The sequence below is a fragment of the Mustela nivalis genome, assembly GCF_964662115.1.
Source record: "Mustela nivalis genome assembly, chromosome: 5".
Taxonomy (NCBI): domain Eukaryota; kingdom Metazoa; phylum Chordata; class Mammalia; order Carnivora; family Mustelidae; genus Mustela; species Mustela nivalis.
Genome location: NC_139024.1, coordinates 154246413 through 154269262, shown reverse-complemented (window position 1 = coordinate 154269262; position 22850 = coordinate 154246413). Strand labels below are relative to the sequence as shown.

Below are 22850 nucleotides of genomic sequence, written 5' to 3'. Positions count from 1 at the left end.
GTCAGTTGAGCTATCATCAGAATAACCTGTGAGATAAAAAAAAAAAAAAGAATCAGGGACATCTGAGTGGCTCAGTCATTAAGCACCTGGCTTTGGCTCTGGTCATGATCCCAGAGTCCTGGGATCCAGCCCCACGTGGGGTGGGCTCCCTGCTCAGCGGGAAGCCTGCTTCTGCCTCTCCCACTCCCCCTGCTTGTACTCCCTCTCTCGCTGTGTCTCTCTCTGTCAAATAAAGAAATAAAATCCTTTAAAGAAATCAGTTTAACAGCAGCAATAATGTGATATCCCTAAAGTAAACCTTTATAACTGAATTTTGGGTGAGGAGCAAAATATTGTAAATAATAGAAAAGCAGTACACAGATGGCAAAGGATGCTTCTGGGCCCCCGTGCGAGAACATGGAGAGAAAGGATGGAGCATCCAGTGGGCAGGTGGGCAAGCGCCAGGTCAGGTGCGGAGTGGGGGGCAGGGACAGGAGGACGTGTGGATGGGCGTGGCAATGGGGGGACTGTGAGGTACGGCAGGGGAATTTCTGCTGGAAATGCTGGTTGTTTATGGGCTGGCCAGACACGACTTGGCTCCTTTCCTCATCAGAGACTGTGTCCTTTGCAGGTTGTGCCTGTGGCCCGTGCAGCGAGGGGAGGACTTTCGCCAATGCTGTCATTTCACCAAACCTGGAAACTACCCGAATCGCATGGGTGCCTCAGAGCAGCCCCATGGTGGACTGCACGGCTGCGTGCTGTGACCTGGCCCGCTGTGACCTGGCCTGGTGGTTTGAGGGCCGCTGCTACCTGGTGAGCTGCCCGCGCCCCGAGAGCTGCGAGCCCAGGGAGGTGGGCTCCGTCCGGTCCTACCTCACCTTCGTGCGCAGGCCGGCCCGCGGGCCCTCGAGGCTGCTCCGCTACAGGGAGATGGTGCTCCGCAGGAGGTCCCCCTCGGGACTCTGGGGGGACTCGCCTGAGGGTCTCAGAAAGGACTTGTTTCCTCTGGGCCCCGCTCTCCGCCTGAGAAGGGCGTCGGAGTACCCCGATGACTACAGGGACCCTGAGCTAGACCCCTTCCTGCCCCTCAGCAAGCAGGAGACCAGAGGCGGTGCCCAGTACACCGACTGGGGCCTGTTCCCGGGTGGCCCCTCCGCTGGAGACGGCCTGCCCTGGGCCACCGGGGAGCAGGAGGTCCCTGAGTGGGGCCCAGAGGAGGAGATGGAGTACTCCGATGACTACAGGGACCCTGAGCTAGACCCCTTCCTGCCCCTCAGCAAGCAGGAGACCAGAGGCGGTGCCGAGTACACCGACTGGGGCCTATTCCCGGGCGGTCCCTCTGCTGGAGACGGCCTGCCCTGGGCCGCCGAGGAGCAGGAGGATCCTGTGCTCCGTCCGCTGAATGGGTCAGCACGGACCCCAGCTCCAAAACGGTCCTCAGAGAGCAGGACGTCGCCGTCCTGGGTGACAGATCCACCTTCCAGAGAGGCCTTGGGAAAGGAGACTGTTCAGCTCCAGGATGCACCCAGCAGTGACTCTGGGGAAGAGGTGGGCCGGGTAGCTCAGGGTGGGCTGTGCATGGAGGGGCTGTGCGGGCGGGAGGCTGGGGGCTGGACGCATCAGAATGTAGCCCTCCGGGCCTCTGGGAGCCAGATGCATCTTGTTCCTCTGCTGCACCTTCGGGACCAGAGTGTGAAAAAGAACAGTGTTTCTGCCCTCACAAGCCAGTCATCTCATGATGATGACTCGGCACTTCTCCCGTGGGATGCCTCTCCCAGTATCCCCCGGGGAATAAGGATCTACAGATGTCCCAGCAGCTGGTCTGTAGACACGGCACACTTCCCCAAAGAAAACTCCCAGGCTCCAAGAGCGGTCATCAGGGCCCCTTCCCAAACCAGAGCTGAATACCCAGCTTGAGTGCGGTTAGCCTTCCCCAGGGCCGCAGTCTCAGTCTGTCCTTCTGGAAATTCCCAGCCTGCACCAGTGAGGTAAGCCCCTAATGAGATCCTCTGGTTCCCCAAAGGGAGGGGACCTTCCCTGAAATAATCCCTTTTTGTTGTTGTTTATGATTGCCTGGTCCTGCATTTAAAAACTTTTTCTTCCTGTAACCTTTTAGAGCTCCTTACTATTGCTAGATAGGGCGCTGCCCAATTCATGAATCATTCAGTAAGCCCAGTTAGATCTCAGAAACATACTTGGTTGAATTATTGTAATTTTTTTTTTTTTAAGATTTTATTTTTAACCAATTTTTTCACCTAATGTGGGGCTTGAACTCACAACCCTGAGATCAAGAGTCACATGCTCTGCTGCTTAGCCAGCTGGAAACCTGGAATTATTAATTAACAGAATTGGCAGCAGTCACAGGTTGGGGGCCCGAAGTGCCCTGCTGACGGCATTCAGGGACCATGAGAAACACAGCCGTGGCCCTCGTGGGCCCACGGCACTCGTGGACCCCTTCCTTTCTCAGTTCTCTTCCTTGCCTTTCCCCAGGGCCGCAGGAGAGCCTCCCTCGCTCTGGACTCTGCTCTCCTTGTGTTAAGCTCCCGATCTCACTTGCTTTCCAGAGTTCCCCGTCTGTTTGGAATCATTAGCCCCACACTGAGAACTGATGTGATCTTCTGTCAGGTCCCAGAGCAAACCATCAAGACAGAATTCTTGAGATATTTTCAGTGCAAAAGAGGTGGTTTTATCCAAGCTCTGGGACAGGACCCTTGGGCAGAAGGAGCTGCACTGGGATTGTGAAGAGCCATTGGTCATAGACTTCGAAATTGAAGGAGTAGAGACGAAGTTTTCCAAAGGATTGGAAGGGGGTTGTGTTGGTAGGAGTTTGCCGTTGGCAGAGGCGTCTATGACTTTGGGGCTGTAGTCCTTCCACGCGAGCAGCAGGTGTGCCCGGTGTGCCCAACGCTCCCGAATGTGGAGACCCCTTTCTTTCAGCCACGCTGCTTCCACTCAGAACAAGATGAGCATGCACATGCTTTACTGGAGCCTCAGTGAGCAGGCGGCAGTACAGCGTCCTGGCCAAGAGAAGTCCTGGGCACAATTCCAACATCTCCCATTGTGGAACCCGGGCTGGGGAAAGGGTGCGACCGGCAGACCTCAGCCCATGGGGGCTGTAGCTGCCCCTGGGCCCGAACCAGGGTAGGGGCTCCAGTCAAATGGGAGGCTGTGGTCCAGATGGCCAGCAGTTCCTGGTGCACAGGGCAGAGGCAAAAGGAAATGCAGATAAAATTCAATGTCCTTACCTCTCGCAGCCCCTGACAAGTACTGGAGGTGGGCAGAGTGTGGCATTCCTCCAGGAAACTCCCAGCTGTCTTCAGGCTAGTGCTAGAGTCAAAAACCACCTTAGCTGGAGGCTAGGCTGGCCTCCAGGACCCTGGGAGTCTTCTTTAAGTTCTGACAATCCTTTGGGAAACTTCCTTTGTCTCTACTCCCCCAACAATTAATGAGTTAATCAGTTATAATTGTTTTACAAGTGAGTCCACTTAACCCCAGATTCATAGATCTAGAACGATGAAATAAATATGCAAATGGATGTAGAACTGGTTTTTCTAGGGGAAAGTCTCCATGTCTATGGACAAGAGTTATTTTGCAGTATTATCAGTTACCTGCAAATGGTAAAGTTGAACAATAGCTCAAATACAAGAAAGTCTAGAACCAGAGAACTGGGAGAACCTATAGACAGTAGTTTATTTTACACTGAAATACAAATTTTGCCCTACATTCTAATTAAGTTTTTTTGAACTGAAAGGAGTTGTAAATAATCCTTGAATTAGTGTTGATAAACATTAGATCTGCAGCATAAGAAATATAATTTTATTCTCCTAAAGTAGGAAGTTTGGAATTAATGACAAAAACAAAGATTTCTCTCACCAAAAAAATATTTAAAATAACACAATTGTATTAAATAAAGGTGCCCAGAAAATTCCATGGGGTAAAGAATAGTCTTTTCAACAAACAGTACTAGGACAACTGGATATTCTGGTACAAAAACTGAATTTAGATCCCTACCTTGCCCCCCACCTCCAACATCTCTCCTTGTCTTCAGTAGAATGGCTTCCTTATTTAATTACCTTAACATCATTGTTCTTTAGGAAAATGCAAATCAAAGCCACAGTGAGATACCCCTTCCCCTGGATAGCTAGAATTTAAAAGAAAAAGAACAAGTATTAGTGGGCGCCTGGGTGGCTCAGTGGGTTAAGCCGCTGCCTTCGGCTCAGGTCATGATCTCAGGGTCCTGGGATCGAGTCCCGCATTGGGCTCTCTGCTCAGCAGGGAGCCTGCTTCCCTCTCTCTCTCTCTCTCTGCCTGCCTCTCCATCTACTTGTGATTTCTCTCTGTCAAATAAATAAATAAAAATCTTAAAAAAAAAAAAAAAGAACAAGTATTAGTAAGGATGGAGAAATGAGAACACTCAGGCACTGCTGGGAGAATAAAATGGTACAGGCCCTTGGGAAGTCATCCAGCAGTTCTTCAGGAAGATAAACTTAATGGGGCACCCAGGCAGCTCAGTTGGCCGAATATCCTGATCTCAAGGTAGTAAGATCAAGCCCCACCAGAGGCCCTATGCTGAGCCTGGATTCTGCTTAGGATTCTGATTCCGTCTCCCTCCACCTTGCTCAGCCTCTGCTGGCCCATCCACTCTCTCTGTCTCTAAAACAAAACAAAACAAAAACCTTAAAAAAAAAAAAAAAAAGATAAACCTAGAGTCACCGTATGACCCAGCCATTCAACCTCTAAGTCTTTACGCAATAGGATTGAAAACATTTGTGCATACAAGGACACGTAGCAGCATTATTCATAAAATAGTGTTACCAAATAGAACATATTCAAGAACTTTGAAACAAATGCAGATTAAATTTGTAGAGGATAAATGATATTTCCTGCAGTTTTGTTTTTAAGTAGGCAAGATCAGACAGACACCTGCACAAGAAGTTGTTTAGAAAGTAATTAAGAGGGGCCCCTGGGTGCCTCAGTGGGTTAAAGCCTCTGCCTTCGGCTCAGGTCAGGATCTCGGGGTCCTGGGATCGAGTCCCTCGTGGGCTCAATCTTGGGCTCCCCTCGGTGGGGAGCTTGCTTCCCTCTGTCTCTGCCTGCCTTTCTGCCTGTTTGTGATCTGTGTCAAATAAATAAAATCTTTTTAAAAAGTAAGTAATTAAGAATAGAAAAAAGAAATGGGGCATTTGAGACTCTTGTTGTTGGGGCCAGGCTATAAGCTGAAGGCTGAAATCGAAATGGGGGTACCCACTGCTTCCACGGAGAATCCGTTTTCTTTGGGTGGTGTACGTCAAGGAGGACCTGCGTGCTGTTGGCCTAGTCAGGAGCTCTGTGTGGAGGTCACGGAGACGGCCCAGGAGTGCGTGAGGAACTGGCGAGGTCTTCCAGCCTAGGGAGGCGCCATGAGCAGGAAGGAAGTGGTCTGCACTGGAGGCAGGAGTGGACTTGTCCCCTCAGCCATGACCTGGTGGTGGCTGTGAACCCTTCGAGAGGTACCTTAATGTTTCCCTCCACTGTCTGCGGACTCCGTTCTTTATTTCAAGTTGGTGGTAATTTTTCAGGACTCTCTAAAACTAAACAGAACTGGTTTATCTTTACAGAGGCTGTGGGGTCTCCCGATCGGATGGGGGGGCCACCAAAGTGGGGCAGGCTGGTCCGGTGGAGGCCGGGGCCTGGGCAGGGACGAAGTCACAGGAGCAGAGCAGAGGGGGTGGATGTTTACTAAATGCCCTGCAGGGGAGCAGGGGGCAGGGCAGCCGAGCAGTGCGGTCTGCTACGGGGGAGGGTGGGGAGGGCATGGGGAGGTGTGGGGACGGATGCAATTCTCCCTTTCTGGTACCCGTGTTCATGTGTTCGTAGCCTGCTGGTTACCTGGGCTTATGGATGTTTCTGGGTGGGTCGCCTTGGAACCTGTCTATTCAGCTGGGGGTTGGGGGGTCACTGTGGGCCCTCCTACCTTACTCAGGGTTCCGTTGTTCCCGGAATTTGCTGTGGACGGTTTTACCAGTTGTCTGGTCCTACCTGGCGCTTTAGGAGCCACGGTGTCTGGTAACCAGTGAATATTCGCAGTGACGCCAGTGACCAGGTGTCCAGTCACAGGAGGTGTGCTGGGTCCACACGTCCCTCAGCTGCAGCAGGGTCACCAGCGTGCGATTTCCGTGGACACCACTGGCCCCTTCCCTGGTGCACGTCGGTCTTAGAGCTCTGCTTTCTGTGACTTCTCGCCACACCTTCCCCTCTGGGTCTCGTGCGTTCCTAGCCTGACTTCCACTTCCTTAGCCCTGTGGTCCCTGACAGATGCAGCTCAGAAGCATTTTATTATCCTATGATGAAACTTTCCTCTCAGGCACATCGTATATAATTTAAAAACTCTAAGTGAGCTGGGGTGCCTGGGTGGCTTAGTCAGTTAAGTGTCTGACACTTGGTTTCAGCTCAGGTCATGATCTTGGGTTGTGGGATTGAGCCCCGCATCAGGCTCTATGCTTAGTGGAATCTGCTTCTCTCCCTCTCCCGCTGCTCTTCCCCCACTCAAATAATTAAATAAATCTTAAAAAAAAAAACCTTCTAAGTTGGCTAACTAGAACTATAACTTCCAGTTACACTTTATACACAATAGAGGGTACAAATAGAGATTATTTACTCTAGAAGCCTGGTTGTTGAATTACCAGATTGCCTTCAGTTTTTGCCTTACTGCCTAGTTTAGAAGCCCACCACAGTTATTTTCTCTCTTTCATCTCGAGTGATTGCCTGTTTATATTCACTTGTAATAACTGTCTACCCCACAGTTTTCTTACATTTTTTAAAATAGATAGCAGAGAGAATATCTGAAGGAGTTGGTCTAGGGATGCCTGGGGGGCTCAGTCAGTTGAGCATCCACCTCTTGGTTTCAGCTCAGGTCATGATCTCAGGGTCCCGAGATCGAGCCCTGTTTCAGGCTCTGCACTCAGTGGGGAATCTACTTGAGATTCTTTCTCTTCTCCCCACCCCCATGCACACACACATGCACATACACTTGTTCTGTCTCATAAATTAATCTTTTTTTAAAAAAGAAAGAGATGGTCTAGAGTTCTAACATTCTGTGATAGTAGACATGGTATTTTGAAAACCATTTATATAAAAGGTCCGTGACATTGTGTTGCTCAACGAGGTCAACCATTTTATTATTTTGTTTTTGTTTTTGTTTTTTCTTTCTTTCTTACCAGTTTGTCTTTGTGATTCATCTCCTAGGTTCTAATGCCTTCCCGTCATCCTTCTCCAGCCAGACTGGAGTTCAGCCCAGCCTCCACAGAGGAGAGCCCACTTCTCACAGTCCCCACAAGGAGCCCGGATCATGGCGCCCCAACCCGTCCCGCTAGCCTCATCCCTGCTGAGCCCTCCCCGTCAGAGCAACCTGCATCTCCGACCACTGCTCCCCAGACAGGTAACTGTGGGAACAATACAGCTGGAAGAAAAGTAGCAAACCATGCTGTTGAATTACACTAGGGCGACAGTTAAGGTTCGCGCGTTCCCTCCCAGCGCGTCGACAAGCCTGTCTGCTGTGCTAGAAACAGTGCTCCACACCAGCCACGAAAACACGAACTTTGTCTTTTCCCTCAGTGATCTGTAAGGCAGCAAATGCGAGTGACAGGTGAATAGCTGGTTTTCACATCCTGTGGTAAGTGCCGTGTCAGGTGTGATGGGGGCGGAGGGAGACGCCCCGCCTGACCTTCCAGAAGGGCCGGGAACGCCTTTCCAGAGGCAGTGACGCTGGACAGAACCAGCCAGCTGACATGGGGTTGGCATGGTGTTTGGGTCAGGGCAGCGATGTGTTAAAGCAATAATGATGGTTCTAGTGGGTGGGAACCCAGCGAGCGCGGGGCCCTGGGACATGTTTGGGAGCGCTGTCAGGAGGTCAGTCTGGCTGGAGCTGGGCGTGTGAGTGAGAGGGAAGGGCACAGTGTGCATCCGGAGTGGTGAGCAGGGTAAGACTTGGAAAGACCTGTAATGTGTACTAAGGAATTTATGCTTTATTGGGTAAGTGTGGGCAATCTCTGAATGAGTTTAAGCAGGAAAATGAAATCATAAGATTTGTTTTCAAGAAAATAATGTGGAGTTGACTGGAGACAAGAAGATCCATTAGGACCGGGGGTGGGGGGGAGTGGTCGCAAGGACGGGGAGAAAAAAGCAGCCTGAAGAGCTCTCATGGGGCTGGAATCACTAGGATTTGGTGAGGGGCTCACTGGCCGGACCCCAGGACTCTGAGATCAGGGAGTGTGTGGGAGCGGAAGCTAGATGAGCAGCGGGCTGAAGATGGAGGACCAGGCGTCATCGGCACAGGGGTGATGACTGAAGGCTTAGGGCACACGTGGGACCTTCCGGGGATGGTGGTGGGAGAGCTCGAGAGAGGCCTGGGCAGGAACTTGGAAGACGTCATTACATCAGGAGCTGGAGCGCCAGAAGGAGTCTGCTGAGCTGGCTGAGTGGTCTTGCCAGAGAGGCCGGACATGAGGAGGAGGGCATGGGCTGAGGGAAGGAGCAAGATTTCCATGCAGGAAGGTGTCATGAAAGAGCCGGGGCTCGCAGAGACCATGGGCAGCACTGTGGAGCTCCCGTTAGAGTTACTAACGAAGGCGACGCTGGAGACCTGCTTCCCAAGCCGTTCTGTGGGGATGCCCCTCTCTGCCGTGTTGATTTACTTTGATCCTGAGCTAGGGTACAGAGAAAGGGAAGAGCAGAAGAGAGGCTGTGTGGTGTTTAGGGAGAAGGAAACCAGCCTGGGAAGTAGGATCCTTGGGTTCTCATAGGACCTGTTCAGGGAGGAGTTACAAGCTCAGAAGAAGTGATCATTTTAAAGTCCTGGTATGTGTGTTTGTTGAAATAAATACATTTAAATTAATTAGTGGTGGATCTCTTATTGTTAACTATTTGTATAACTTTGAGCAATTACTTGACCTTTATAGGGCTTGTAAAATGATAGGTTGGACCAGTGTCCCCTCTGGGTCCACAGTTGCTGAATTTCAAGGCAAAGAGTTGGGAGAAAGGAGCCCGAGACACCCAGGAGGCCCCTGCCGCTGGCCTAGGAAGGTACTGGAAGGACAGGGTACCGACTGTGAGAACAGGAGCAGGCTTAAGTGAGCCACCTGGCTCCCCAGTATCTCCAAGGAGCTGGGACGTCTTGAGCACTGCGCTTAAAAAACAGAAGAAACCAAAGCAAAACTCTGCTTTTCTCTGGGTAATGTCTTGACATGTCTCAACTGCATTTCATAAGCGAGACTGAAGCCAACTGAACATAGCAGTGTCCTGCTGCTTCTAGGGAAGGAGAATGAATGTGGTCCTGAGGGCTGTTTTCACGGTAAGTGCTTTGGACGAGCATGAATGGCCCATGGCCTGAGCTAGAATCACCTTTTTATGGAGGCTGACTGGGTTTTCTCTTGGAAAGCTTCCAAAAGCAAAGGTGTCAGTGGTAATTCACGAGGCCACTGTCAAAAATGAACAGCATGTGACTTATGATAGAGAAACACGATTACACTCAGTTTTTAAATAAAAATAGCACATACCAGGGAGTCAAGAAGTGCTGACGGTAAGTGAGAAAAGAGAGTCAACCCACACAGGACCCTTGTTTCCCAGCACTGTGCTCAGTCAACCTAAATCATACTTTCTTCACCATGTCGGTGCCCGTGGGTGAATGAAAATTGACAAAATCTGGCCTGCGATGGAATATAGGTCATGGTATGGTGACTAGCCAGAGGAAGGATAGGTCTTAGATAAAATCAGAGAGAGAACGATTACAAAAATATGTTCTGTTTATCTTATCTAAAAAAAAATCTAGGGGCACCTGAGTGGCTTAGTTAGTTAAGCATCTATCTTCAGTTCAGGAAATGATCTCAGTGTTCTGGGATTGAGCCCCAGGTCAGGCTGCCTGCTCAGTGGGGAGCTGCTGCTCCCTCTGCCTCTCCTCGCTGTCTCTCGTGAATAAATAAAATCTTAAAAAAATGAGTAAATAAGTGACACATCTGTCGTCGGGCGGTAATATAACATCATTATTGTGTGTAAAGGACTGTACTCTTTCCAATCAACTTGCAGTGAAAGAACTCTCAGTGTGGGCCGGCGAGAATCGAATCGTGACTTTGCCGGAGCACGAGGTGGACCTGAAGGCTTCTGTCGTGCCCGCGCCGCCTGCAGGTGAGAGCTTGCCTCCCCTCGGTGACAGCGGAGCCGGGGCAGCCTCCGCCCGTCTTCAAGGGTTACTCACAGCAGCGTGGCAAGAGGTCGCCACCAAGGGCCAGAGGGTGCGGACGAGGCTTCGGTGCTCATAAGCACTCGACCCTACGGAAGGAGCTGCAAGTGGGGGGAAAACGTGGGAACGGACCCCAGGAACGAGCCTTCGTCAGTCAGGACGCAAAGTCACGCGTTGCTGAGGATGCGAGGCAAGGGGCGTGTTAGAGCAGGAGGGGTGTCCCCGTCCCGGAGTGTGACCTGCGGTGACCCCCTGCAGCTGGGAAGATTGCACCGTGAGGAGACGGGCAGTGTGCCCGGAGCTCTGCTGACAGATGGGACAGCGCTGCCCACGGGGCTCTGAGGTTCTCAGGACACCCCACGGCAGCTCTACAAAACACGTTGCTCAAAGTGCCCTTTCTTCAGCTCGAGCAACGCTCTCCCCTTCAGCAAACATGGGTGCTGTGCCCTGACCCATCCGAGGTATTCTTTCTTTCTTTCGCTCTTGTCGTGTGGAACGCTTCTCATCCAGCTTCGTTCCTTCGCGTCCCCCCAGTCACATATGGGCGGCCTCAGCGCAGAGGTGGCATTTGGCATTTGCCTTGAAAGCCGTTGGCTGAGGAGGCCCTTCCCCCCTGAACTGCTAGTGTCTCGTGGGGAGACAGCTCCATCTTCATGCAGGAGGCTTAGTCCGTGTTCGTGTCCTTAAACCCCCGCAACAGATGCTACAAATGGAGATCTCCTTGCCTTTCATTAAAAGGAGGAGAAGTACAGTGGGTTACACCGTGTGGAAGTGTCCGTGTAGACAGTCACCCTGAAAGGAAAGCTGTCAAATGCTGCGTGTGAGATCGGGGACACGATTTTCTTTTTTTCACTTCCTGCATTTCATGAGTTTTCCATTAGCTGTATGTTCTTCTAATGAAACAGGAATTTTACCTTAAAAGGATAGGAAGCCTTGCTCTCCCTTACCGGGATGAGCGCGGACGGCCGCGTTCAGAGTCTCGGTTCCCCTCCTGCCGGAGTCGGGGCTGCCCGCCTTTTCCCTCCAGATGGCCTACAGCGACCTTTCCGAATCTGTGACTACTCCTATTTCTTTTTTCGCTCTCAGAAGCCACCTACAGCTATGAATGGAGTTTAGTAAGCCACCCTGGAGACTACCAAGATGAAATAAAAGACAGACACACGCAAACTCTTCATCTCTCTCACGTGAGTAACTGGACACTGGTTGTCCCTGAGGTCCCCCCAGAGAACTCTGTTACCGCTTTAGCTGTCGAACCTGAAATCTGTTTTAGGACTAAGGTCAGAAGAAGGTGATAAATGAATGAAGTTCCAACCGTGTAGACAGACAGAGCAAGAGGAGGACAGGAGATTTCCAGCTAGCTGGAGTTTACTTGAGTGACTTGGGTATCGGCTTGGAGAAAAGCGGCCAGGTGTGCCCAGGGGTCTCTGGGGTGAGGCTGCAAAGGCTGCCTTCCAAGTCCCATTCTCTCTAGTTCTCTCTCTCTCTTTCTTTTTTTAAATTTCAAAGATTTTATTTATTTATCAGAGAGAGCAAGAGAGAGAGCGTGAGCAGAGGGGAGGGGCAAAGGGAGAGGGAGAAGGAGACTCCCCACTGAGCAGGGAGCCCGACGCGGGGCTCCATCCCAGAACCCTGAGATCGTGACGTGAGCTGAAGGCAGACGCTTCTCTGACTGAGCCCCTCAGATGCCCCAGCCGTGTTCTTTGCAGTGGTGGAGACATTCCGGTTTTCTCTGCTTCCCAAGCAGGCACATTTCTGAGCTGCCAGTGATCCCATCCCAGCTCACAAACTCCCTGTGAGATGCTGCTCCAGGAGGTCAGCCCCTCCCTGAAGAAACCCGCCCCCTCCTGGCCCAGGAGGTTGAATAAACTGACTGAGCTGCCGGGGTCTGGTTTCCCACCCGATGATTATCTCTTCTCTGTTCCCGAGGCCACACAGCGGTGGGGGCAGCGGGAGCTCCCCTCTCCCCGCGTCCCGGAGCCCGGCTGCCCCGAGTGCGGCACCCAGACCACTGACTGCCAAGCACACGAGTTCACCAGCTGTTGCCCTCGGCTCCTCTGGCCCCTGAGCGACTGTGACGAGGCCGCGGGCCTTTCTGGGTGATCTTTGAGCTGGGGGCAGTGTGTGCACGGCCCCGAGGAGACGCACCCCAGCCCCTGCGCTCTGCTCAGCGCCGGGACAATGGCTGCTGCGAGGTGTTCGGACTTCCTAGGCCGCGGACCTGTCCTGTCTTTCGCGTGTTCACCTGCGTCACTTTCTGTGTGTTGCAGCTGTCGGCAGGACTTTATGCCTTCAAAGTAGCAGTTTCTAGTGACAGTGCCTTTGGAGAAGGATTTGTCAATGTCACCGTTAAGCCAGGTAAGCCTGCCGGAGAGGATGGCCTCGTGTTGTGCGCCTTCGTCTCCATTCCGGGTGCCCGAATAACTTTGCAATCTATTTCCAATTCTTATATTTGGATTCTCCTTTGCTCTTTTGTTTTCCTTTCTGAGTTCTCAGTTTTTCTGCTGTTCCAGGTTGCCAGGTTACTTACTGCTGGCCTGAGGGTAGCGATCTGCGGGCCCTTTGCCTTCTCTGCGGCTGCCTCTGTTTCCCTTCCCCGTGACCCAGCCTTGCCTTCCGCAGGGGTGCAGTGCGGCTTTCAGACTCCGTCAGCTGAGGCCCCCCCCCGCCCCAGGGCAGTGAGCACTCAGGCCGTGGCCCGCCCACAGGGCAGCGCATTTGTATGAACTAGACACAGGGGCCCTTAGTCCGGGTGGGCACAACCTACACACCCGAGGAGGCCCACGCTCTGCCTGCTCTGTCTCCCAGCCAGCCCTCGGGCTTTGCACATTCCGCCTAAGCACTTTCTCGGGTGGAGCGCGGTTTTGGGGTGGGGTGGGGGGACCTGCGGTCGAAGAGTTAAGCCCCAGGTGACGGTTGCAGGAGCTGGAACCATACTCCACTCCTCGCCTGCAGCTACCACTCATGGTCTGTGATGGCGCCTGCGTTATTAATACCCACGGCCCCGAGCCTGCGCTTGCCTGCAGAAATGTAAATCTTCAGACAAGCCCCTAAAACTTAACAGGAAGGTTCCAGAACTTTGGGAAATAATCTCCACAGTTGAGGTCTGTAGGATAAATGCCTTTTTCTTTCTTCTTCTTCTTTTTTTTTAAGATTTTATTTATTGGGACGCCTGTATGGCTTAGTTGGTTAAGCATCTGCCCTCAGCTCAGGTCTTGGTCCCAGGGTCCTGGGATTGAGTTCCACATCAGGCTCCCTGCTCAGCAAGGAGTCTGTTTGTTCCTCTCCCCTAACCCCTTCCCTTTGTGTGTGCTCACTCTGACAAATAAGTACAATAAAATAAGATAAAATAGAAAACAAAGATTTTATTTATTTGAGAGAGAGAGTGAAAGCGCAAGAGAGACTGGGCAGAGGGAGGAGCAGACTCCTTGTGGAATGGGAAGCCCCATGCACACTCGATCCTGGGACCCCGGGATCATGACCCGAACCTAAGGCAGATGTTTAAGTGACTGAGCCACCCAGGCGCCCCAGGACAAACCTTCTTACAGGATGTTTAAAACCAACTGCTATTTATTTATTTTATTTATTTTTAAAAAGATTTTATTTATTTGACAGAGAGAGCAAGATCACAAGTAGGCAGAGAGGCAGGGGGGAGGGGGGTATCAGGCTCCCTGCTGAGCAGATCGTCCCATGCGGGGCTCGATCCCAGGACCCTGAGATCATGAACTGAGCCAAGGCAGAGGCTTAACCCACTGAGCCACCCAGGTGCCCCTGTAACCAACTTCTAAAACGCAGATGATTTAACAAGGTTATGATCTGTGCTCAGTCAGTGTCCTTTTCTCTCCCACACAGCCAGAAGAGTCAACCTGCCCCCTACCGCGGTGGTGTCTCCCCAGACGCAAGCACTCACCCTGCCTCTGACGTCAGCCTTCATTGATGGCAGCCGTGGGTATCTGTGACACTCAGGGCCTCTCTGCCCTGCATGCTGCGAGGTTTCATGGTGCTGGGAGGGCTCACACACCCGTGCGGACGCAGGGGCGTCTCTGTCATTGGGCGTGTGGCTCACAGCCCTTGGGACCCTTCGTCACAGCCCCTGCCCCGTGCTCACCTTGCAGTCAGCAGTGTCCCAGCCATCCATGGAGACTTCTCCAGGGCCTAGGTGTTGATCTGGAAGTAAAGCAATTCTTAGAGAATCTCCTTTTAATGAGGTATATGTGATGAACAACGGGAAAATCACTTAAACAGAAGAATGGTTGCCTTCGTCTAGGGTGGGCAGTGCTTGTTCCTTCAGTCGGACATCATTCCTTCTCCTCCGTGTGCGAGGGGCTGCGTCTGACTCCGGGCGTCCATGCACATGAGAGTGGATGAAAACACTCCCTGTGTTTGACAGTATGTTAGTATAGACAGATGCAGATCTGTGACCGTGTATCACAAGGTATGTTCAATCTCAGTGTACCTGGTCTTTGCATTCATGTACATTTAACCACAAAGCTACTACCACACCCTGTGGCATGCAGAATAGTTGCATTGGTCAGTGGGAGAAGGGTACCTGTCCACTGCTGGGGCTGCTCCGCTTCTCAGTCTGCAGACACATAGAAGTCACACTGACGTGATCATCTGCGCCCATTCAGATATAAAGAGCCTCCTTACATTTCCTCCTTACAGCATGGAAACAAAGCATAGTTTAGATGAAAATATTTACATGAGGAAACGTAGCATGTTTTGATTTCTCTAATGCTGGACGGTTTAGGTACAGGAAACTGTGATGATTAATCTGTCACTTGAACTAGTTTGTTCTTTAACTGAGTTAGATGCAGCTGCCTCCCTTCCAGCTCTGTCTCTGTGACTCTGTCTAACACTCCTGTTTTGCTCTCTCCTAAAGCGGAAAAGGGAAGTTTTCTTGTGGATATTCCTTTTCTGTGGATTTACACTTTAATGATGTCGGTAGGAAAGGTGTATTATATTTATATGTAAGCATCTCTTAATTCTTTTTTTTCTTAGAGATTTTATTTATCTGTTTGACAGACAGAGATCACAAGCAGGCAGGTAGAGAGAGAGGGGGAAGCAGGCTCCCTGCTGAGCAGAGAGCTCGATGCAGGACTCAATCCCAGGACCCTGAGATCATGACCTGAGCCAAGGGCAGAGGCTTTACCCACTGTGCCACCCAGGCACCCCACATCTCTTAATTCTTTATCAGTCTGTCAGTTCAGATATCTTTGGAAAATGCTAGAAAGTTATCACATGCGTTGTTGAGATGGGTAGAAGTAGCATTTCAGTGTGGTACATCTGCTTGACTCCTTAAAAAAGCAAGAGCGCCTGGCACTGTGGCTTTTGTTTTGTTTTGTTTTTGTTTTTTTGTTTTAGTTCACAACTGAATGAAAACAGCCTCACTCAAGTCTGATGGAAATTCAGGAGGAATATAGTGATGACAGTTTAGGGAGAACTATCTATGTAATTAAATAATTTCATGCAAAAACAAATTTAAGCATGAAGTTGATAAATTACAAAATTTATGTTTAACTGTTGTTGCATTTCATTCTAGCCTTCACTTATTTTTTAAATTATTTTTATTAACATTCAATGTATTACTAGCCCCAGAGGTTCAGGTCTGTGAATCATCAAGCTTACACAGTTCACAGCACTCACCATAGCACATACCCTCCCCAGTGTCCATCAGCCCAGCCACTTTATCCCTAGCTCCCAGCCCCCAAGCAACCCTCAGTGTGTTTTGTGAGATTAAGAGTCTCTTATGGTTTGTCTCCCTCCTGATCCCATTTTGTTTCATTTTATCCTTTCCTATGCCCCACATCCCCCTGCCCTGACTCTCAAATTCCTCATATCGGAGAGATCATATGATTAGCCTTCACTTATTTTTAAATCTTTCTAGAAAGTACAGATGACTCTAAAATCGTGAGTTATCGCTGGGAAGAAATTAGTGGCCCCTCCCGAGAGGAGAAGACCCCAGCTGACTCCCCTGTACTCCGTCTGTCTAACCTCATCCCCGGAAACTACACTTTCAGGCAAGTGGTTTCCCTACCTTTGCTGTGCTTTCCAAACTTGTGTTGTGGCTGTTTGCTTAAACTGATGCCTCTACCCTACGCTGGGCTTCTTTTCATTGTGACCAAGAGGTCAAGGCCTCTTGACCTTGGAGTTTCCTTGGGAGTTTTGGTCGACACCCACTTTCAACTGACATGCTCGTGGATGACTCTGGATTAGAAGTGCCTGTTTGTTGCACACATCTGGTTTTGGTTGTCAGGAATGTCCACGGATGGCATCTTTTTGCTGTGATGTTATGTGACAGAAATTGTGTATCTTCAAAGTGAGGCAGGGTTGTATGATTCATGTGTTTCTTAATCTTTTTCTTTTCATAACTTTTAAAGATACACCTGAAGTGTAATAAAATGTGCGTGTTTAAGGTATAAGACTTGATGAGTTTTGACATGAGGATATCCAGAAAACCATCATCACAAGATAAGAAACATGTCCCTCAACCTGGAAGTCTCGTGCCCCTTGGGTTTCCGTCTCTCTCTCCACTCTGTCCTTGGGCAACCCCGAACTGCTTTCTGTCAGTTTAAATTATTTTGTACTGTCTAGAATTTTACATAAATGGAATCATGTGATATGTACTCCTTTTTACCCGTGTTGTCTTCCCCTCTGCAAATGATTGCGATTCATTTGTGTTGTCTCTGTCAAGTCTGTTCCTGTTTATCGCGGAGCACTATTCACTATTCCTACCTGTGGCTGCCACAGTCTACCTATCCTTCCGTCCAGTATGGACATCTGGGCTGTTTGCAGCTTCGAACTACTACAAATAAAGCTGCCACTGACCTTTATTTTAAGTCTTCACATGGACAGATATTTTCATTTTTGTGGGGTAAATTGTGGAGTAGTGGGAAGGTCCGGTTCTAAGGTGAGTTTGTGTTCTAAGAAATTGCCAAACTCTTTCCCAAGGTGGGTGCACCAAAGTACATTCATGACGTTCCAGTGTCCACGTCCTCACCAATACTTGCTCTAGTCAGTCTTTTTAATTTTATTTAATTTAATGAGTGGTAGTATCTCATTATGGTTTTAATTTGCATTTTCCTGATGACAAATGATATTAAGCATATTTTCAGCTGCTTACTGGTCATTCATATATTTATTTTGTGAAGTATCCCTTTCCTATTTTATTTTTTTAAATGTTCCCTTTATCTTTTTAAGTGAACTGCCTCAACATGGAGCTCAAACTCATAACCCTAAGGTTAAGGATCACACATGCTCTATCAACTGAGCCACCAGGTGCCCCTCCTTTCCTTATTAAAAAAATTGCATTGTTTTAAGAGTCTTTATACATTTTTTAAAGGTTTTTATTTATTTATTTGACACAGAGAGATTGTGCACACAAGTAGGGGAAGCAGCAGCAGAGGGAGAGGAAGAAGATGTCTTCCTGCTGAGCAGGGAGCCCAGCATGTGGCTCGAACCCAGCGCTCTGGGCTCATAACCTGAGCCAAAGGCAGAGGCTTAATCGGCTGAGCCTCCTAGGCATCCCAAGTCTTTATACATTCTGAAACAAGCTCATTATTTTATATATGTGTTGTGGATATTTCCTGCCAGTATATGATTTTTTTTTTAATTTTTTAATGTTTCAGTAGCTTCTCAACCTTTTGGCTAAGATCAACTATATTTTCTTAATCTTCAAAAGAGCAGGAATTTTATGTTTTGATGAAATCTAATTCATCAGTTTTTTTTTCTTTTTCATGCTTTTTGTGTTCTAATTAAGTAATCTTTGCCTGTCCTAAGATAGTAAAGATTTCCTCCTATGTTTTTTTGTAGAACTTCTATAGTTCTCGGTTTTTATATTTAGATCTATGATGTCTTTTGAGTTACTTTTATGTGTTGTGTGGTATTTTTGAATGTTTAATCAACTTTGCATTCATGGGGTAAATGGTATTTGCTCATGATATCCTTTTTATATAGCATTGGATTAAATTTGCTAATATTTTGGTAAGGATTTTTTGAGTACATGAGAGATATTGGTTAATGCTGTTCTCTCTTTTTTTGCAATGTCTGTCAACTTTGGGTATGAGGATCACACTGGCCTAATGAGACAAGGCGACCTGTGATCGATCCTCTTCTACTTTATGAAACATTTGTGAACAGCTGGTAGTGTTTCTTCCTTGAATGTCTGACAGAATTCCCAGTGAAATCACTGCGTCTGGAGTTTTCTTTCCGGGAAAGTTTTGGATAGGAAATGCAATTTTTAAAATAGTTGTATGGCTATTTATATTTTCTGTTGCTTTTTTTTTTCTTGTGTAGGTTTTTGGTAAGTTGTATTTTGCAAGAAATTTGTTCCATCTAATTTGTCAAATTTGTTGGCACAAAGGGTTTTATAGTATTTTCGTATTATCCTTTCATACCCATTAGATCTGTGGTGATAACCCCCTTTTCATTTACTTTATTGGTGACCTATGTTATCTCTTTGTTCTGTTCAATCTCATTATGAATTTTGTTAATTTTGTTTATCTTTCCAAAAAACCCCTAACCAGAGCTGTGTTAATTTTGTCTACTTTCTAAGTTGTTGGTTTCTGCTCATATCTTTATTATTTCTTTACTTCTATTAACTTTTGATTCACTTTGTTCTTCTAAGTTCTTAGAGTAGAATCTTGGATCATTCATATTAGATCTTTCTTAAATGTCTGTAAAGCTTTTAAGACTTTAATTTTCTTCTAAGTACTCTTTAATTGCATCCTACATATTTTGACTTAACTATATTTTTAAGGTCTCATATACCCATTGAAGAATCTACTGGTTTCAGAGCAGTCCACCTGTCCATGCGTCCATATATTTATGAATCTCCCAAAGTCTGCGTAGGTTTAGAAACTCCCAAGCATCTGACTGGATTCATCTTTGACTAAACAGTTCACAGAGGTGCTCTGGTGTGTTTTACGTTGTACATGTGTCATGAAAACGTTTGTTTTGGTTTATTCGAAATCTCAGCGTAAGAAGTAGTTTACCCCATTAGGATGGCCATTATTTTTAAAACATGGAAAATAAGCGTTGGTGAGGATGTGGTGTCATGGGAGCCCTTAGGCGCTGCTGGTGGGAAAGTAAAATGGTGCACCCGTGTGGAGAGTAGCGTGTCAGCTCCTCACACACCCACCGTGGAATTAACTGTGTCTGCAATCTTGCTTCTAGGTGTGTACGCAGCGGGACTGGCAGCAGGGGCTCCGACAGATGCTTGTACACTCGTTGTCTGTTTGGGTTGTTAGAACAAAAATATTGTAAATTGGGTGGCTTCTAAGTGACAGAAATTTGTTTCTCATGGGCAGAACAAGGGCAGGCTGGGCAGTACAAGATCAAGGTGCTGGCGGATTAGGTGTGTGGTGAAGGCCCATTTCCTGGTTTACAGGTAGCCGGCTTCTCCCTACGCCCTCACATGGCAGGAGGGGTGGGGTGTCTCCGAGGTCTCTTGCAAGGGCGCTAATCCATTCTCTGCCCTCATGACCTAATCACCTCTCGAAGGCCCCACTCCAAGTATCGGTCACATTAGGGATTAGGTTTCATCATAAGAATTTAAACAGGGGGGACACAGATACTCAGTCTGTAACTTCACCAATGTTCACCCCACTTTATGAGGTGCTTTTGATTCTTTTTTAAAATTTCAACATTTTATTTAAATTCTAGTTAGCTAACATATAATGTAATATGGGTTTTAGGAGTAGAGTTCATTGATGCATCACTTACCTGTAACACCCAGTGCTCATCACGTCACGTGCCCTCCTCCACGCCCATCAGCCAGCTACCCCGTCCTCCGCATTCTGCCCTCCAGCAATCCTCAGTTTGTTCTCTGCAGTTCAGAGTCCCCCATGGTTTGCCTCCCTCTCTCTTAATTTTTTTTTCTTCCTTCCCCTATGTCCATCTGTTTTGTTTCTTCAATTCCACAGAGGAGTGAAATCATATGATTTTGTCTTTCTCTGACTTATTTAACTTCACGTAGTACTTTCTAGCTCCATCCACGTCATTGCAAGTGGCAAGAATTCATCCTTTCTGATGGCTGAGTGATATTCCATTGTATGTACCACATCTGCTTTATCCTTTCATCAGCCAGTGGACATTTGGGCTGCTTCCGTAATTTGGCTGTTGTTGATAATACTGCTATAAGCAATGGGGTGCATGTGCCCCTTCGAATTAGTATTTTTGTATCCTTTGGATAAATACCTGTACAGTTGCACAGGTGCAGTTGCTGGGTCATAGGGCAGCTCTATTTTTAACTTTTTGAGGAACCTCCATGCTGTTTCCCAGAGTGGCTGCACCAGCTTGCATTCCCGCCAACAGTGTAGGAGGGTTCCCCTTTTTCTGCATCTTCGCCAGCATCTGTCATTTCCTGACTTGTTAAATTTAGCCATTCTGACTGGTGTGAGGTGATATCTCACTGTGGTTTTGCTTTGTATTTCCCTGATGCCGAGTGATGTGGAGCATTTTTTCATGTGTCTGTTGGCCATCTAGATGTCTTCTTTGCCGAAATGTCTGTTCATGTCCTCTGCCCATTTCTTTTTTTTTTTCTTTTAAAGATTTTATTTATTTGACAGAGAGAAATCACAAGTAGATGGAGAGGCAGGCAGAGAGAGAGAGGGAAGCAGGCTCCCCATGGAGCAGAGAGTCCGATGCGGGACTCGATCCCAGGACCCTGAGATCATGACCTGAGCCGAAGGCAGCAGCCTAACCCACTGAGCCACCCAGGCGCCCCCCTCTGCCCATTTCTTGATTGGATTATTTGTTCTTTAGGTGTTTGATCAGTTCTTTATAGATTTTGATCAGTTCTTTATAGATTTTGCATATTAGCCCTTTATCTAATATGTCATTTGCAAATATCTTCTTCCATGCCATAGGTTGCTTAGTCTTGTTGACTTTTTCCTTTGCTGTGCAGAAGTTTTTATCTTGATGAAATCCCAATAGTTCATTTTTGCTTTTGTTTCCCTTGCCTCCAGAGACGTGCCTAGTGACAAGTTGCTCTGGCCAAGGTCACAGAGGTTGCTGCCTGTGCTCTCTAGGATTTTGATGGATTTCTATCTCACATTTAGGTGTTTCATCCATTTTGAGTTTATTTTTGTGTGTGGTGTAAGAAAGTGGTCCAGTTTCATTCTTCTGCACGCAGCTGGCAATTTTTACACCACCATTTGTTGAAGAGACTGTCCTTTTATACTCAATATTCTTTCCTGCCTTGTTGAAGATTAGTGGACCATAGAGTTGAGGACCCACTTCTGGGGTCTCTATTCTGTTCTACTGATCTGTCTGCTTTTGTGCCAATACCATACTGTTTTGATGATTACAGCTTCATAATAGAGCTTGAAGTCCAGAATTGTGATGCCACTAGGCTTTGCTTTCCTTTCTCAAGAATGCTTTGGCTACTCGGGGTCTCTTGTGGTTCCATACAAGTTTTAGGATTATTTGTTCTAGCTCTGTGAAAAATGCTGGTGGTATTTTAATGGGTATTGCATTAAATGTGTAGATTGCTTTGGGTAGTATAGACATGTTAAAAATATTTGTTCTTTCAATCCATGAGCATAGAATGTTTTTCCATTTCTTTCTGTCATCTTTGATTTCTTTTATGTATGTTCTATCATTTTCAGAGTATAGGTCTTTTACCCATTTGGTGGTTAGGTTTATTACTAGGTATCTTATGGTTTTTGTTGCAACTGTAAATGGTATTGACTCTTTAATTTCTCTTTCTGCTGCTTCATTATTGTTGTATAGAAATGCGACAGCGTCTGCATGCCGATTTCTCTTTTATAGTGCCTTTTCTCTTGTGTAGTGGGGTCTTTTTCTGGTTTTTCTACCAGGGTAATGCTGGCCTCAGAGAGTAAGTTTGGAAGTTTTCTCTTTTTTCTATTTTTTGGAACAGTTTGAGAAGAATAGGTATTAAACCTTCTTTAAATGTTTGGTAGAATTCCTCTGGGAATTCTGGATTTTTTTTTGTTGGGAGATTTTTGATTACTGCTTCAATTTCCTTGCTGGTTATGTGTCTGTTCAACTTTTCTGTTTCTTCCTGGTTCAGTTTTGGTAGTTTGTAAGTTTCTGGGAGTTTATCCATTTCTTCCAGGTTGTTCAGTTTGTTGGCATATAGTTTTTCACAACATGCTCTTATACTTTTTTTGTATTTCTTTGGAATTGGTTGTTATTTCTCCCCTCTCATTTGTGATTTTATTTAATTGGACATTTTCTCTTTTGTTTTTGTTAAGTTTGGCTAGGGGTTTGTCTATTTTATTAGTTATTTCAAAGAAGCAGATCCTGGTTTAATTGATTTTTTTTTCTCTTTCTTTCTTTCTTTCTTTCTTGTTTTAAGATTCTATAACATTTATTTCTGCTCTAATCTTTTTACTTCTCTTCTCTTGGGGGATTTAGGCTTTATTTGCTCTTCCTTTTCTGGATTCTTCAGGTGTGAAGTTAGGTTGTATATTTGAGATTTTTCTTGCTTCTTAGAGGAAGACCTGCATTATTATATATTTCCATCTTAGGACTGCCTTTGCTACGTCCCAAAGGTTTTGGAGTGTCATGTTTTTATTTTCATTCATTTCCATGTATTTTATTTATTTCTTCTTTAATTTCCTGGTTATCCCATTCATTCTTTAGTAGGATGTTCTTTAACTTCTGTGTATTTGTGTTCTTTCCCAATTTTTTCTTG

The 22850-nt window shown here is 47.4% G+C and overlaps 1 protein-coding gene across 8 annotated transcripts in view; it reads left to right on the top strand.

The window, feature by feature from the left end:
- The window catches only part of KIAA0319, a 98613-nt gene that overhangs the window by 39416 nt on the left and 36347 nt on the right, over positions 1-22850 (top strand). For 5 of the 8 annotated variants that reach the window (XM_082731462.1, XM_082731464.1, XM_082731466.1 and 2 more), the window contains 7 exons: positions 611-1527; positions 7204-7396; positions 10039-10137; positions 11279-11376; positions 12460-12547; positions 14042-14134; positions 16077-16209. In XM_082731462.1, coding sequence (XP_082587588.1) covers positions 611-1527; positions 7204-7396; positions 10039-10137; positions 11279-11376; positions 12460-12547; positions 14042-14134; positions 16077-16209 — 1621 coding nt within the window. The remainder of the gene's footprint in view (positions 1-610; positions 1528-7203; positions 7397-10038; positions 10138-11278; positions 11377-12459; positions 12548-14041; positions 14135-16076; positions 16210-22850) is intronic. The other 3 variants (XM_082731467.1, XM_082731468.1, XM_082731469.1) reach the window with 2 other exon arrangements.